Source organism: Suricata suricatta, chromosome 3, assembly GCF_006229205.1.
Source record: "Suricata suricatta isolate VVHF042 chromosome 3, meerkat_22Aug2017_6uvM2_HiC, whole genome shotgun sequence".
Lineage (NCBI taxonomy): Eukaryota > Metazoa > Chordata > Mammalia > Carnivora > Herpestidae > Suricata > Suricata suricatta.
In genome coordinates, this window is record NC_043702.1 from 57,262,554 (window position 1) to 57,279,965 (window position 17,412).

The 17,412-nt window shown below is 40.5% G+C and overlaps 1 protein-coding gene across 3 annotated transcripts in view; it reads right to left on the reverse strand.

The window, feature by feature from the left end:
• Positions 1-17,412, reverse strand: part of MAP3K20 (mitogen-activated protein kinase kinase kinase 20) — a 177,274-nt gene that overhangs the window by 50,580 nt on the left and 109,282 nt on the right. For all 3 annotated transcript variants that reach the window (XM_029934371.1, XM_029934370.1, XM_029934372.1), the window contains exons 8-10: positions 15,286-15,372; positions 9,734-9,808; positions 5,057-5,163 (exon numbers count right to left, since the gene is read on the reverse strand). In XM_029934371.1, coding sequence (XP_029790231.1) covers positions 5,057-5,163; positions 9,734-9,808; positions 15,286-15,372 — 269 coding nt within the window. The remainder of the gene's footprint in view (positions 1-5,056; positions 5,164-9,733; positions 9,809-15,285; positions 15,373-17,412) is intronic.

Consider the following 17,412-nt stretch of genomic DNA (forward strand, 5'->3'; position numbering starts at 1 on the left):
CAGCAGCACACACCTCACTCCGTGCCGATTACCACAGTCTGTAGGCAGTCACATCGGGCAATGAGCAACAGGGTGATGCGTTTCCTGTTATTAATGCTCATAGCTATTACTGCTAATAAATCAACAACAGGAGAAACAAGCTGAAGATGCGATGGATGAGGAAATGTCTGACTGTAGATTTCATTCCTATCACCTATTAGGTCAAAGGAAAGACCATAATTTATTTTTAAAAATTGTTTAATGTTTATTCATTTTCGGGAGGCAGACAGACACACAGAATCTGACGCAAGCTCTAGGCTCTGAGCTATTAGCACAGAGCCCGACGTGGGGCTCAAACCCACAAACTGAGATCATGACCTGAGCTGAAGTCAGATTCTTAACCCACTGAGCCACCCAGGCGTTCTGGAAAGAACATTAAAGTTATAATAACTTAGTTTTAAAAAGAATTTTAATGGCACTTGGGTGGCTCAGAGGGTAAATAAAGCAACTGGCTTCGGCTCAGGTCATGATCTCATGGTTCGTGAGTTCGAGCCCCGCATCGGGCTCTGTGCTGACAGTTAGCTCAGAGCCCGGGGCCTGCTTCAGATTCTGTGTCTCCCTCTCTCTCTGATCCTCCCCTGCTCGCACTGTCTCTATCTCTCAAAAATAAATTTAAAACGTTAAAAAATTTTAAAAATAAAATTAAAAAATAAAAAGAATTTTAAGGGGCAACTGGGTAGCCCATTTGGTTAAGCATTCAACACCTGATTTCAGCCCATGGTCTCCATGCTGGGTGTGGAGCCTGCCTAAGATTCTCTCTCTCTCAAAAAACAAAACTAAAAAACTAATAATAAGAATTGTAAGAATAATCATTTAATTTTCTAAAACAGGATATTTTCATCTGGTCTAGTGTAAGGAAGCTCTCCCACAAAACAAGCGTTTGCTAGAAACACCAGATTTCCTACACATGCTTTGAACCCTAGTCATGTGGTTTCAGACACAAGACAAAAGTCAGGGGAAGAGAACAGCCTGAACATTTTGTCCTTTGAAATATCCAGATGACATGACAAAGCATTTGATTCTTCTGGTATGAGATAGACGTTTTTGCCTTCATCATAACCCAGAATAATCACACTCTCCTATTTCTCTTTGCTCAAAGGAATCAAGTAAACTGCTCACGACCAGATGGTTCGGCCCTGGCCAGGGGTCCGGGAGCAGCACCGCCCAGAGCGTGCGCCACAGCAGGCCTGTGGGCCCAGACCACGTGGGGTCCGATCCTGGCTCCTGGTGTGATCTTGGGCAGGCGGCCCACACTGTCCATGCATCCAATTTCACATCTGTGACAGAAGTTAGGATTGCCGTATGGATTAAAAAAGATAATCTAAGGGCGCCTGGGTGGCTCAGTCGGCTAAGCCTCCGACTTCGGCTCAGCTCGTGATCTCACGTTCGTGGGTTCGAGCCCCGCATCGGGCTCTGTGCTGGCAGCTCAGAGCCTGGAGCCTGTCTTCTGATTCTGTGTCTCCCTCTCTCTCTGCCCCTCCCCCGCCATGCTCTGTCTCTCTGTCTCAAAAATAAATAAAACATTAAAAAAAAAAGATAATCCAGATAAAGTATGAGCATCTGGTGAGAATATAATAAATGACAGTTGTGTGTGGTCTTCCTCTAAGAGTTTTTAACCAACTGCCGAGTTCAGTTACAACAGCCCTGCCACTTCTCAGACTGGTTTCAGGGTTCAGGTAAGGAAACGTGTTCTCTCACCAGCTCTCAGGATCAACTAGGTCCTCGAAGAGAGCCAGGGAGAAAAGGCAGCCAGGCAACTGTTTGCTTTTTACTAAGACACTTTAAAGTGCCAATGTTATTTCCCTCATCTTTTCATCTTCAGACATTTAAAAAATTTCTATTATTCAGCCATCAGGTTTGTAGAAAATAAAGATACCCAAATACAAAACCCTCGCCCGTAATTTAATTATCCAGTGGTGACACCTTTTGATATTATGTACGCATGCCATCTACACATAAATATATTTATAGTGCAGAAATAATCATACTGGGCCCTAGCTTCTCTTAGTAAGTCATTTATCGGATCTGTATTATCACGAATGGCTCCATCTAGTCAGTATATGGAGACAGCATCAGTTTTTAAAACCATGAAAATCACCAAAAAACCCACAAAAATCTTCTGTTGCCCTTTATGCCCTTTCTGGTCTCCAGTGAGGAATGATGCGGTGATGAGGCGCCCGTGCCCTCTGCGCAGCCGTTCACTTGCTCAGGAGCGAACACTGCTGACTGTCCTGCAAAGAGGCGGTAGTTTCACCAGCAAACTTTCTGTATTGGAAAGTTTATAGCTGGATATTTTCATAATGTAGATTTTTGCCAATCTGGTAAATGAATTATGTTCCCTTATAGTTACTTGATGGGTGTGTGAAGTTACATATTTTTCATATATTTATTGGCCATTTGAGTTCTCCTTTTGTGAATTGCCTTTCGTGTCCTTTAGAATGATACAATTAAAATGTTATTTTAAAGTCAGCAACTCTGTCTACCACCGAAGTCTTCCAAATGTGATCTGGCGGCCTGTGGGAGCTTTTCAAAGGACTGAAGAGATTAAAGTGATTTCCAGAACAACATTAAGACGGGACGTGCCTTTTCTCCTCTCATTCTCTCACAAGTGCACAGACCCTTCCAGAGTCTTTACCATCCGTGCCAATGCCGCAGGCTGAGGGTAGAGGCACGATTTATTGTTGCTTAAATGAATCAGTAGCTACATAAATTTTTTTCTCAGTTCTAATTCTGAATGTGGTAAATATTGACAGATCTAAGTCACTGCAACGGAAGCTCTTTGTAGTCCTCAATAATTTTTCAGAGTGTAATGGAGTCCTGAGAACAAAAACGTCTCAAAGTGCTGAGCCGCTGTCCGGGGAAGAAGTGAGGGCAGTGTGGCCTTCGTCCTGGAAGTTATGCTGGGTGTTGGTTCTGCCCAGAGGAGGCTTTCCATTTTTATATTGAAAATTTACCAACTGCCCCCCCTATTTTCTGATATCGTTGGCATAGTTTTAGTATCATATCTCAAGGGTATTAACAGTAATTTTAAAATCCTACTAATCTTTTGGATAACAGATCAAACAGCATCTCCTCAGGAGATCCTTTCATTATTTCATCAAATTAGATTTCATGGCTGCAGACTCTCAGATGTCCAGTACTTCTCTGTCATAGGACTTATCAGAGCAGGAATAGTAAGCTGCGTGTGTATCTGTAGGGTAGCTGAACGCTAGACCCTCGGCTCCGTGCGGCTGGTCTGCTCATCACCACCGCACAGCACAAGGGCTCCCTGCCCAGCAGAGGTTCCGGCAGTGTCCAAATGAATGAACATAAGGAACACACCTACCCATAAGTTAGCTTACATATTTATATTCTCGTGTAATATCATAACATCTTTTACTATTACTGCCACCATGGTGTTTCTTTCCCCAAATATTTATTGAGCAACTGCTGTGTTCAAGGCCCATTCTAGATGCTATAGGTATAGTAGTAAAAGAGATTATCTGATCCTTTCACATTTCAGCCAGTGAGCTACAGATAAAACAGCAGATTACAGGGGCGCCTGGGTGGCTCAGTGGGTTAAGCGTCCAGCTTCAGCTCAGGTCATGATCTCACAGTTCATGGGCTCGAGCCCCAAATCAGGCTCTGTGCTGACAGCTAGCTCAGAGCCTGGAGCCTGCTTCTGATTCTGTGTCTCCCTCTCTCTCTGCCTCTCCCCTGTTCATGATCCGTCTCTCAAAAATAAATGTTAAAAAAAAAATTAAAAACAGCAAATTACAGAATTACTTATTAATTCCAATAGCAGCAGAGACTCTAGAGATGCTCTCAGGACACACAAACTAGAACCTCACCTGACCTAAGGTGAGAAACACTTCCTTAAATACATGTTACTTCAGTTGCTATCAAAATGATGACTAGGATCCAAGCGGGATGTGGGTGTCAGGTGCTACACTGCTGAAAGGGACGAGTTTTATACAGAAAAAACCACACTTGCAAGGGCTCTGAACAGTACGCGTCTGCTGAGAGGCGGAACTATGCTCTACGGTAAGGCTGCTGCAGTCAGAGTGCCAAGGGTCTCCCGAGTCTTGTGCAGGGGTGACCTTTACACTAGAGTAATCCCTTACATGGATTTGAAACAGGAGTGATCTGATTAGATTTGGGCCGATCTCTTACTGGAGGACACAAGTATTACTTAGATGTTCTGTTAATTATTTAAGTCCAGAACAAAACCCCTCATACCTACATTTGGGCAGAGAGTATGACTTCTGCTTTCCTAAATAAAAATCCATTTAACTCACTGGCCTTGGATGGAGATTTCAAAACAGTAAAAATAAGTAAAGTTATCATAAAACACAATCATACAGAAAGCCCAAGGAAATGTCCAATAATAGTGAACTCCGTTTCCAAGGTGCATGCAGTATTCACTGGGCATCAGCAGGTGGCGTAAGGCGTCACGTTCTCGCCCTGGCTATGGGGAGCAGAGATAAGTTACTTAAATCTCTGCTGAGTCAGGGAGGAATAATGTCAGCTCCCAAACATGCTATTTATATAACTGTGGCACGTGACCTGGCTGGCCTGGCTCGTCCTGGGCTCACTTCTTCCACTCACACGTTACAATTCCCTCATTATTAACTTTGTTTTACACTTGACAAAATTTAGTAGGATTCATAACATCAAAAGGTTTCTTTTAAAAGTGTTTTTATATTCTCCCGACCTCCTCCATCAACAGACACAGTCCTCTGCAAATCCCTAGGCAAACTGTATTTTTATTTCCCACTGGACAAATGCCAAGACTTCCTAGCACAGAGTGTATAGTAGAGAGAAATATCTGGTAATGGTCTTAAGTCTCAGAAGATACGATCTCAGTAGTCTTTCCAAATACTTAGACATTTGCAGTGAAGGACTTACTAGATCTCCAAAAAATTTTAACATAAAAAACAAAGCTTTAGACTGTCATCAAGTTCACTGGTTCTCTTCACCGGAGCTGGTTCTGGTCTTTTAAAGCCAGAGGCCATGACTTGGTACAAGGCTTACCTACCTCCACTCTGCCTTGTTGTGCAGGAATGAGTTACACTGGTCAGGAAGGCTAGTATCGTTTGACATGGACTCCAGAATTGAAATGATTTGCTTGAAAGATGGCCGTTTCTGAAGAAGAGAAAATAAACTTGTTGGGACTTACGGAAGTAGGTTTTAAGAGAAAATCCACAAGCACAAATAAGCTTGATGTATAGTAACAAAATAAAGAAGCAAGCTAAAGCCTGACTTAGTCATTACAACTGTCTCACTACTCGGGCTTAAAGGAACCATATTCCTTATTTTCAACAAATTATAAGAATAGACTCAGATGTCATTTTTCTGTCCTGTGGCTTAAGGCTGGAATAACTACAGTTTTTTTTCTAGGTAAGGAAAGTACTGATTCTCTTTTGGGTAAGATTAAGGAGTCCTAAAACGGAAAAGCTAAATTCTTTAAAAATCTCTGTGATTCAGAAAGTTTAGTAAAAGTTAATGGTAGAGTCTGGTGACAGGTCTACCAGTGTTCACCATAAAATTCAATCAACTTTTCTGTATGTTGAAAATTCTTATAGTGAAGTGTTGGGGGAGAATCTACTTTCTCTGTTAGAACTAGTAAAATTCCTCAACTACTTGTTCAGAGAAAAAGTCCTCAATTTTAGTCATTAGAACTCCATTGTCTGCAGTGTTTATTCCACATCATGACTAGTTTTGGAAGTGGGAAGCTCGAAGGCACGGTTTACTAGTGAAAACGCCGTGGTTCAGTGCATTTCTTTAGCTAGCATTAACCACACTTGTCTGTTGCTTTAAACTGTAGCCAAGGCTGAGACAAAAGGTGAAAACAAAACTGGAGAAAGATAATAAGAGGATGATGCACATTCTGTCTTCATCATGCCTCATAATTATACCATTTCTGAGCAAATTACAGTTGCAGCAATTAAAACATGCATTTTAATTTCGGAGCACAAAAACAAGAAGGAACAATGTTGAGGTGGCTTGCTCTTAGGACTTGAGTGCTTCCCACCTTGAGACAATTCTTCCACGTCTCAGGAATATAAAACTGGGCTATTCGTTCTGAATTCTGCCTTCATTGTACTTTAAGGCATGTGCGCCCGTGTGCGTGTGTAAGAAGAGGCCTAAGTCCCGAAGTGTCACTCATACACACTAAGCCTCACAATAAGCAATGAAGAAAATGCCATAAGTAGGAAATTTGAAAAATACTGTCTTCTTTTAACTTTATGCCTATTTTAATTTCTCCTACTGTGTATCAGGCTGTAAAAGGAGAAATGTTTTAACTGTTTGCACAGGAACTAATTATATAATAAAGGATTTTCATTTTGCATGGAAAAGCAGCAAGAGAGGCTAAAGGATTTTTAAAGAATGTTTTTCCCTACATTTAATATTCTTGAAATAAAGTAAAATTCTTGTGATTTGGTGACAAGGATCTGTAGAAAAACCTTAGTTTTATAGGTAGAACATACACTTCGATGGAAATTATTAAAGTGAACGTTTAAAAAACAACAGCCATGTGGAATGCTGTGATAATGATAGTTTGTGGATATTCTGGTTGCAGGATATGGTGTTTGGTCCAGGCTCAGGTCTCCTTTAGTATTCATGCAGGTTTTGCTTACATTAAAAAAAAATTACACTTAGGGCAGTTTGTCAAGTATCTATATACATTATTTGTCATCTTCATTTTCTAGATAAGGAAAATCTGTCTCAGAAAAGTATGTGTCACACGGGAAGCGAGTTACGAAATCAGGGGCAAGGCTCTGAAACCTTTCAATGTTTTATCACACGAGAATAAGGTATTAGTTCCTATCAAACTCAAGGCTTTAGTCTTCTCTTCTTATTCAGAAATGCCAGTTTAGAACTGGAAACTGCCTACCTTCATTTTTTTTCTTTGATAAACTACTTTGAGCCCCTGGTGTAAGCCACTGTCATGACTTGACATTTACCTAAGAGCAGCTTTCTCTTGTGTTCCCTTCCCCCTCCTCCTTGCAAAAGAACATTCATTTTCTTACAGGTGAGCTGGATATTTTAATCTAGGTCTTTAAAGCGTAAGGGCTGAGAAAAAAGAAAGGTTTGTACCCAGTTATGGTTCTATGTGCACAGGAGTGGCATTAACTTCTGGCCGAATTGCTACACACTTCTGGCCACAGAACTAAAACGTGCCTTGGTCTGGCTACTTTAGTTAACACACTGGGCATCTACTTAACTAAATGTGTGCAAGGTGCCAAAGGTAGCACTGTTCCCTCAGAGAGACTGCAGTCCATTTAGAAAGAAACGACAGTTTAAAAACAAAACAGCAAAAGGTAAGGCCTTAGCCCAGACTCTGGTTTAGGAAAAGGGGTACTAAGTATGGGCTGCAGTAAACAGAGTCGGGGAGGGCTTGAAGGAGAAGCAAGGCAGGAGGAAAGAAAAGAGGGGGGCTTGCCCAGGGAGGGGAGGTGTGGCTGGAGACCGCCCAGGAGGGCTGGGCGTGGGTGGCAGCTGGGTGTATAATGAATGCATTAGTTGTCTCAGAAATAAAATGCCTTGAATTTCGGAAATAAAAATCAGTCTTAAACCTCATACTTCACCTCACTAGAATACAAGACTCCTCTCTCCTAAAGAAGGGCAAGCCGGCTACATGTTAAAGACACACCACCTCGAGGGCATCAACACCAGGCCGCGTGTCCTTCCTGTGTTAGGTGTTTACACTGTCATTTCGTTAATGCGCCAAAATATATATTTTTAGAGTTTTAGTTACTGAAGTACAGAGCTTCCGATTAAGAGATTCAAAACCTGCTTTGCATACTGCAATGTAATTGCAATTAAAGAGATCTAGTTGCGTTAATCTAGTTCAATGCAAATAATTTTAGGTAAAATTTTTTATTTACGTATCAAGAGAAAAATACGGCCAAAATGATTATATATGCCACAATGGACATGTAACTGGTGGAATATGGAAAGAGTAGTATGATAGCATTAAAAATACATATGTTCCAGGGCCACCTTGCAAATAGCTGCTTGTGTTTTCTCCTGGATCTGCTGCAAAGTGCAGGCACTTCTCTTAGTGCTTCAGAACCCCGTGTTCTGCAGACAGAGGCAGGGGAGGCCATTCCCAGCCTATGCAGCGTTGTCACAGAATACTAATAAAAACAATCCTCCTAAAAAACGATCATACTAATAAAATCAGAATTTTTTTAATGTTAAGCTCTTTAATAAAAAACACTACTAGGTCAATAGAAGATTCTCCTTTGAAAAGGGGTGAAGGCAGTTTGATGAACAGGAGTGAAAGCGAGCACCGAGGCTGGGGGTTAGCAGGGCAAAGGGGATGTGCACGAGTCTGGGAGGGCCACCCACAACCTGCTCCGGAAGGAGCGCCGGGGCAGAGGCGCCTGGCGGACCCGCGCCCCTTGCTGCCCCGCTGGTTGCACTGCTGCACAGGCTGTACTTGCCGGTGAGCTGTCCTCACTTGATGGGACAGGTGTGACTCAGCACAAAGTCTGTGCTGCGCCAGCATGACTCTCGGACTTGCCGGTGGTTTATGCATTGTTCCCACCAGAGAAACATGCTACGTGTGTGTTACCATCATGCACTCTTCCTGGGGGCCAGACTCGAACGGAGTTTAAATTAAGCAAGAAATTCCATTCTTAAGTCTTAAGTTTTTAGATCTCTGTTTAAGAAGTCAGTTTGCAGTAGCTTTCAATGAAAAAGTGGACAAATTTGAACTATACAAGGACTTGCTTTCTTGAGTCTCTCTCGTCATTGTTTAATCTGTGAGGATCTTTTTTTCACTTTCTATTTAGTATGAAAAATTACTAATCTATACAAACGTCGAGAGTACAATATAACAAGCCTCCATATACCTACCACTGGGCTTCAAAAATTATCATGGTCAATCTAGTTCAACCTCACCACCATCTATTTCCTTTCACTTTATTCTGAAGCAAATCCAAGACTCGCCTATCATTTTATCTATAAATATTTCCGTATGTATGTGAGAGTCTTTTAAAATGATCTTTGCAGGGAAAGGAAATGGGTCTTTATGGTCCAATGTGATAACCACATGAAAGTCTACATTTTGGAATATCTCCAACCCTATTGTGATAACTTAAGAAACATCATGAATCTGGACAGTAGGACATATCACGTTTCCCTAGAAGTGCTACTTTTGCCTGGTGTTTGGTTCAGACTGCTTGGCTTCATTCTCCAGTCTCACCAGGTTCATTCTCTAGTCTCACCCTGTGACCTTGAGCATTACTTACCTTCTGTGTGCCTTGACTCCTCATCTATAAAACGAGTGTAATAACACAACCTATTTCACAGAGGTATTCGGAGGAACAAATGAGCGAATGAATGTACACAAAGGGCTTGGAGCAGTGCCGGGCATAACATGAGCACTGTGTGCTAGCCATTGTTATCACATGAAAATGCAATATTTATTATTAAACGTTAAAAACAAAGGAATGCAATTCTTTCCGTTGAGTCAAGAGTGCCAGAATGCTGTAAGAAAGAGCCAGGAATGAGTTTCTAACGATCAAGATGTGCAGGTATCAACAGAAAGTCTTCACAGCCCATCTGGGACTCACAGAAGCAGCAATCCAGCCTTGCTTTGTAGTGAATCTTGTTACCCCAAGTTTTAAAAACTCAAAGCCAAGCAAACAAGTGAAATTTCAAAATTCTGAACGACAACAACCAAAAAAATATTAGTATATACCTTGGCATCAGCTTCCCAACACTGACGTAACAGCTCAGCAAAACTTCTGGGGCAGCTGCTTGGAATGGTTAATCTCTACGACAGAGAAAGGAAAAACAACACAAGGATTGACTCAGTAAGATAAGCAAATACTGAAAGGTCATAAAAGAGTTGATTTAAGAACACAAGTCATTAAATTTAAAACTTCCATTGATTGATACATGGCAGATGAGAATTTATGTTTAGATTCATAGTATCTAATCTCTACAGACACTTCTACTATTTTTCTTCCAAAATGGTACCCAGGTGGATGGAGGAGCTGGGTTCAGCACAACGAAAGCAACAAAACCCGGACTCAAGTCTAAAGGAAACTACAGTAGGACGGGCAGGGCGGAACAGAGACACGCACTGTAAGACCACAGATCTGCCACCGTTCTGTCTTAGGCAACTGTGAAAGCTGCAGACACATCAGGCAGCGAGGAAACCAGCTCGGCTCTGGCAGGAGGTGTCCAACTCTGAAAGTATCTTCCACAGACACCGTCAAGGAGAGAATTTTAGAGATGGGTGCCCTCTCTCATCAGCAAAGAAGGTATTCTGAATGTAGGACTCCTGCCGGTAAACCGTGGGGACTGCATACAACCAAGATTATCAGGTGAGGAGCAGTCCTGTCCCAGCGTTTCACACGAGTGGTTCTCTAGAACTTGCCATGTCCCCAGAGGCTCTCTAGAGATCTGCAGAGGCGTTTTTGTTTGTTTTAAAGATTGGAGGGCTGCACCTGGCGCGGGTCAAGAGTGCTGGACATCCTTCACTGTGTTGTAAATCCCTGATTACGTATTCCCACGTACTCCACCAAACTCCAGACGCCTCACGTGCAAAGTTTATCATTTTCTCTCCCTAGACTCTCTCGGATTTATAAACAAACACAAAGTATTTTTTGAGCAGTTTTAAAATACAATGAACTAAGAATGCATCTACTAAATAAGATAAAGACTCATAAACTTCCCGAGATTTTTGGAAAATGTCACCTGCAACAGCATTGCTCATGCTGCTGGAATCACTGATACAATTCAGCTCAATTCTGCATGTGTAGCTACTGAATCCTACTTACCCACAGGGACAAGCACTAAAATCGCCCCACACTCCCCTCTGCTGCGGCCACGCCTGTGCGTTTATACACTGCAATACATTTGTCATTGATTTCTTTTTTATATTACAATTAGAGCACTATGTTAACTGTAAAATATAATGTGTACAATGGGTAGGTTGCACTACCTCTGAATTTCTTTTCAGGGCAGTAGAGGGAGCATTAAAAGAGTTGTTACCCAAGGAGCCCGGGGTGTGAGTTGAGAACCGCTGCACTAAGAGGTACCGACGTTTACTCCACAGTGTTGTTTACTGAAGGAGTTTTGCAAATAAGAAGCTTAAACTGAATTTATTTGGATTTGGGGGAGGCTGTGTATAAAACTAGAAAAAGAGTTGTCCTGACAAGAAGACAGATGATCTATATTTACAATTACAGATAAGCTTAAAATCAAAATAAACCAAAAATAAAACAAAGTTTTAAACAAAATAAAACAATCCTATCCAAGTTAAAGGCTATGCTAAACATTTTTTTAACTGATTATATAAAAAAGAGGAGATGTAATAATGTGTACTCTTATTTTACTGCAGTATATAGTAAATCATACTCTTATTTTATTGGAAACCTTTTGATGAAAATCAAAAGGAAAATCGGGTGTTTACTTGAAAAAAATATTTATATATATAAGATGGCTGGTTGGGAGTGGCAACAAAGAAAAACAGAAAATGATTGTAATTATTCAGCTCAATGTACTCCATGGCAAAATAATTTCTCATAAAAGATAACACTTTCAATATAACTTTCTCACATTTTTCTAAGAACTGAAATGTGACCTGGACGAATATGGATGTTAATCTTTTTGATCATCTTTTCTCACTGGAAAACTTTTTAGCTACTGCATCTGAGACATTATGAAAGAAGACATAATTAAATTATCTGATATGGCCAGATATTCATTAAATCTAAACTCAGATTTAATTAAGTTAAATTAAATACATCTTGCTAGGTAAGATGTATAATGGGTAGGTTGTTTTGGTACATTAAAAAGCATTTTAAAAAATAAAAATACAAAGTACCTTAAAAGAGAATCTACTGCATTAAAACATCCTGAAATGACCAGAATATTAGCAACAGATTTGTAACACTTTACAACTTAAAGATTTTTAAAATTTCAAATTTAAAATTAAAATATTTCCCAAACACTGTTAGGTATGGCTTTTTTAAAGATAATATTCTTTCTTGCACCATTTTCTACATAAGATGCAAAAAATTACTCTTTGTCAATAATTTATCTTTTTCTAAAGTAGAGCCAACAATGGATTAAGCTTTTTGAGGATTTATATTAAGAACAATAGTTTTGCTACTTAGAACAAAACACATTTTATATGAGAATCCAAGTACTTACTTACTGTAAAGACAGAAATTATGCCCTCAGAATATTCTGAAAGACCATTAATTGAGTTTTATGGAAATAACAAACATACATGTCTGTAAGAAGGACAAAATTTAATAGCAATACCCTCCTAGTTTCAGGACTTCTGTAAGGATTCACTGTTTGCTGTAACAGTGCCTTATATTTCTAGTTTTAATAGGATTTAATATTAGGAAGGATTGTTTGAAGGCCTTATTTCATTATTAAGCACTTAGAAGCAAACACTTTCAGATACTTGTAGAAAGTACTGATCTTCCTACAGATCCAAAAAGCAGTCCTAAACGGTGACACTAAATACGGTCTAGAGTCCATATTAAGAGTAAAGTGTCATGTCAACTTTCTGGTTTGGGCATGGGCTACCCGTGTCTCACCAGAGGGGAAGCTGGGTGAAGGATACACAGAATCCCTTCTGAAATTTTTGCAACTTACCATGAGTCTATGATTATTGCAAAATAAAAAGTTAAAAAGGCAACTCTAATATTCGGATATAGGAGCATTCTAGGGGGAGTGGCTTACATCTGAAGTGTCTCCCTAAGCTAAACACATCATGCTTTACTTACATGAGGCCTGTGAGAAAAATACAGCTCGCTCTTTCAACTCAAGAACCCAAGGTATTCCAAAGTAAAAATAAATGAAATCAAATAATGAGAAGTTGAAAGGATTTTGGAAATTATATTTAAATCAAAGTCTCAATTTTACTATGAAATGAAATAAATCCTTGGCAAATTTTTTTCAAGTTTTGATTTAAACCCCAGGTAGTTACCATAGAGTGCACTGTCCATGTCGGGTGTGAGATTTAGTGATTCAACACCCACATGTAACACCCGGTGCGCATCACGACAAGCGTCCTCCATATCCATCACCCATGTGGCCACCCCGTCTGCCAGCAACCCTCGGTTTGCTCTCTACAGCTGAGACCTGCCAATTATTTTAATGTTATGTCAATGGGATCTGTTTTGGTGATAATTTTTTTATGAGATGAAATGAAGATGCCTTCATGAATGATGACAATGGAAATTATAGCCGAACTTCCATGTTTTTGATAAATATGTAGGATTAGAGCAGCCAGATAAGTATCTTCCTAATACTCAATTTTCCTTAAGTTTAGTGGAAAGTTGAGAAAACTTGTTTTGCCACGTGGGGGTTCTTCCAACTTGCTGTTCCAGGTACAGAACGGGAGGGATCCGAGGGGTGTCCGCCCATGAGTAGCTGGCCCATCGGGTCCTAGCCTGGGTGAGGCAGGGCGGTCTACTCGAGGGAACCCCTCGGGGCGAGGGGGCGCAGCCTCCTCCTGCACGTGCCGGGGAGGTTCTGAAGGCTCCGGGAGGTTCCCAGCCCACAGGCCGGCTTCCACAGGCAGTTTCTAAGTTCATTTTTCTCATCAGCTTTAATAATCCTTGATGGAGACCCCAATGTTTTGAAAGTGCTTCGGATTCACACCTCTTCTGCCATCCTTTAGATGAAATACTATTTAAAAATATTAATTAGTTTTTCTTATACATATTTGGGGAGCTTTTAAAAAACTTATTCTAGTTCATCTTGGAACAGCGTAGAGGGAAATAAATGACATTGAGTGTTCTGCTCCAAAGTCAACATCAGGTCGATAATTTTCTTCGCTCTCATTTGTAACCCCAGACCCAAACATCTGATCACCTCACTGGCAAAAGAAACAACAGAGACAAGTGGGTTCTCCTGTCATGAAATTATCAGTTATTCTATGCACGAGGTCTGATTTAATAGCACACCAGAAGTAACCATGACATTTAATTAAAACAGAACAGCTCCTGTGAAACGCTGAGCAAGACACGTTCTTGAATATAACTCCTTTTCCTTTTTCTTAAATTGGCAGCTCTCTCTCATCAAGTTCAGCTATCATGAACATTTCATCCATTCTCAATAGCTCAGGAGGACAAATTAATAAGGTAGCTGGGTTATGTGATCTGAACTATGGAAACTTGGTTTCTCTTAGTCAATAGCAGTTTTTTGGTTAATCTAGTCTGTTCCTGCAGTCGCATGGGGAGCAAATCAATCCAATTCTTTTAAAGCATTAAACAGGGAATATCTCTATCACCTTTTTGCAAATTATTTTATCCTAAGGTTACACTCTTACCTTCAGTGGAGGGCACAGACAAGGTGTGGAAATGAAGGTTTGTGAAATAAGGTTGTTTTGCATTGCAAAGACAACTGCATGCTTCCATTACTTGATCTAAGTTCTCCTAGTACCTTGATATTGGATGCTTCATCCTTATGCTGAGGATTTCCATGCCTGTGCATTTCAGTCACAATTTTAAACCTTTCAAAATGTAGTTGCTCTCTTTGATATGAATGTACCACGTTCTCTGATGTAGGCTCATAGGTCCAACTAACTGAAAGCCTCAATTTGTGGGAAGAAGAAAAGCGAGGCTGGGGACACAGCACAAACGGTGTTTACGCCACTGAAGTTCTTTTGAAATGGAAAGGCTCTGCATGAAGAAGGGAACAGTTATGCCACTGCCTCGCCAATTCCAGTGAGGAGCTCATCTTCAATGTAGTGTTCAACGTAGGTGGCAAAACTGTAATTTTTCCCTTTTTTGAAACTATTTTTTCTTCTTTTATTTTTGAAATTCTCATCTAAGCGACAGTTTCTTGTACTATAGTGACTCCTGCTGGGAGAGGTAAGTTGAAGTAGCTGAAGGTCTCTTACAGATATATCAACTCCCGGCCAGTAAAAAAGATGTCCTAAACGCAGGAGATGGAGTTAAACTGTTCCCCTACCTTGGACGCAATGGCTTCTTTCATCACTAAGAACAAACCCCTAGGTTTTACAATTGAGACTGAGAAACTAGTACAGTACTTGTACAATTTTTGATCTACAGCATCACGACGTGAAGCTGCAACAATTAGATGTAAAGGGTCCATTCATGAGGAATAACATCACTTTGACCCTTTGTGTTAGCTCCTACTGCTAATCTTTCCATAAGCGTGAACTTACTTTCAATTTGAAGAAGATGAAAAAGTCTTTTGCAAAACCCCAATACTGTTTTCTGATCTATGTACCTGAATGGAGAATCGTAGTCTTACCTCGTTTTTTTCCACTACAAGCCAAGCTACTTGTAATCCTTCCAAACCTTTAAAGGGGACCTCCCTTGTTAGCATCTCCCAGAGAACCTGGAACAAAAAGAAAATGGAATTTTTATTCTTGTACTTTATATTTTTGGTGTATTACTGAAACTTTATCTAACATTTAACCGTATCCAATTACCAGGCAAAAACCAACCCCACCTGTAGAAACTTGCGCAAAACATACTCATATACACACACACACACGTTTTATATATATATACACACACATAATACACATTTTTATTCATTTTTATAAAGAAAAACGCTAGTTTAGAAATCAGAACATATGAACCAGACTTAAAATTTTATGAAACCAATGGGCCTACATAATTTACCTCGTAAGTTACGAGAATTCTCACAGATTCTCACAAATCAGATTTTATATTTTGTTAGTCAAACTCTTTCCACCTTCAACTGCCAATAAATTTCTCTAAAAGATAATAACTGGGAATTCAACTGTATTTTTAAAGGTTCAGTAATGGTCTGATAAAAAAAATTGAACCCTAAATCCTTCATCCCACAATAGTAGGTACTTGGCAATACTGTAACATTTAAATTTTGTGTTTCTGGAGAAAGCTCTCTCAAAATGAGTCCATCTAAGGAATTAATTTCCTTCCACCTATAACATCACTTATTATATATCCTAAAATGTAATAAATACCTTATGTTCATATGTATAGGCTGAGTGTGTGCGCACGTCTGTGTGTGTGTGAGTTTATGTGTGTGTTCATCTCTCCGCAATCCTTGAGATCAGCACGATTAGTAAGTCTGTGCCGGAATGCCCAAGGAAAGCAAACTGGTGCTGGGAATGCTGAGAGCAGCTGATGTTTTAGGTTTCATTTAAAATACTAAGTAATGGAGATTTGTATATTCAGGTAAATTTCTCCATTTACCCAAATGAGAAATCAAAATCTGAGTCTACCACCATCTGGTGACGTGCAAACACAATTAGAATTTTATCAGTAATCATCATGACCACCACTATCACTTATTGAGTGATTATGTTCCAGATGCTCTGTTGAACCCTTTACACATGTTACCATGATTAATATCAATCCCATCAGATAGATATTATCCTCATTTAATAGATGAGGAGACTAAGGCCTACAAAAGTTAAACTTGCCCAAGGACACCCTGCGGTCAAAGGGTAGAACAGATGATGAACTTGCTGCTTCGCCCTGAGGGTCAAGCTCTCAACCTGACGAAATTCTAGAGAAGAGAAGGCTACAGTGCAAGAGAGACTGTGATGAGCCAGGTTGCAGGTGTGGACCACAGCAGAGGGGGAAGCAAATGAATTCGGTTCTGATTTAGGTTTCTCTCATTCTAAAAACAAAAAAGCCATCTCTAAGAATGTTGACTGAGGACCTCTACCCTATTCAAGCAGGTCCTACAAACCTTTAACTCTATATCCACTGATTCCTCAGCCAGCGCTCAGTCATATTCGAATCAGAGCGTGGTAAGTGAACTCCAGCTAATATGAAGATAATTAGAAGGAAAATCAGGGAAATCGGCAGATGCTGCTCAAGCAGGAGGAAAAAAAATCACTGCAGCCTCTTTGGGCTTTTAATCAAGTGTGTAAGGTACTTCTTTAGAAGAGCTGCTGAATAATTCTATTTGAGTCGCAGCAGTGATTAGGAAAAGGTAAGGGGCATCCCAGAAGGGGACGAGTCGAGCGAGCACTGTAAGTGAAGGAAGCTGAGGAGGGCCAGGAACAGGTATGCAATCACCCCGGGACCCCGCCTGCACAGGGGAGGGGGACGGGCAGGAAATGAAGCCCCTCCATTCAGTGCAATTACCACTCCCCTGGTGCTGTGCAGGGGAAGGGATATGAACAGCAAGTAAATGGAAGGATTTTGCCTTTTTCAGGAGAACGGGTGCAGTGAATCAACTTCAAATAAATCAAATGGTCCAGACCCCAAAACGTCCTGGTAAGTGGCCTTGCACGGCATTTTCTGAGTGTGGCCTGCATGCACAACCCACTGCACAGGCACACACGTGAAGGCTGACTGGGCTGTATGAGGTAAAATGCAAAACCAAGAGCTTGGGAAGTAATACAGAAAAAGATCTCTGTCATTCTTTGTTCCA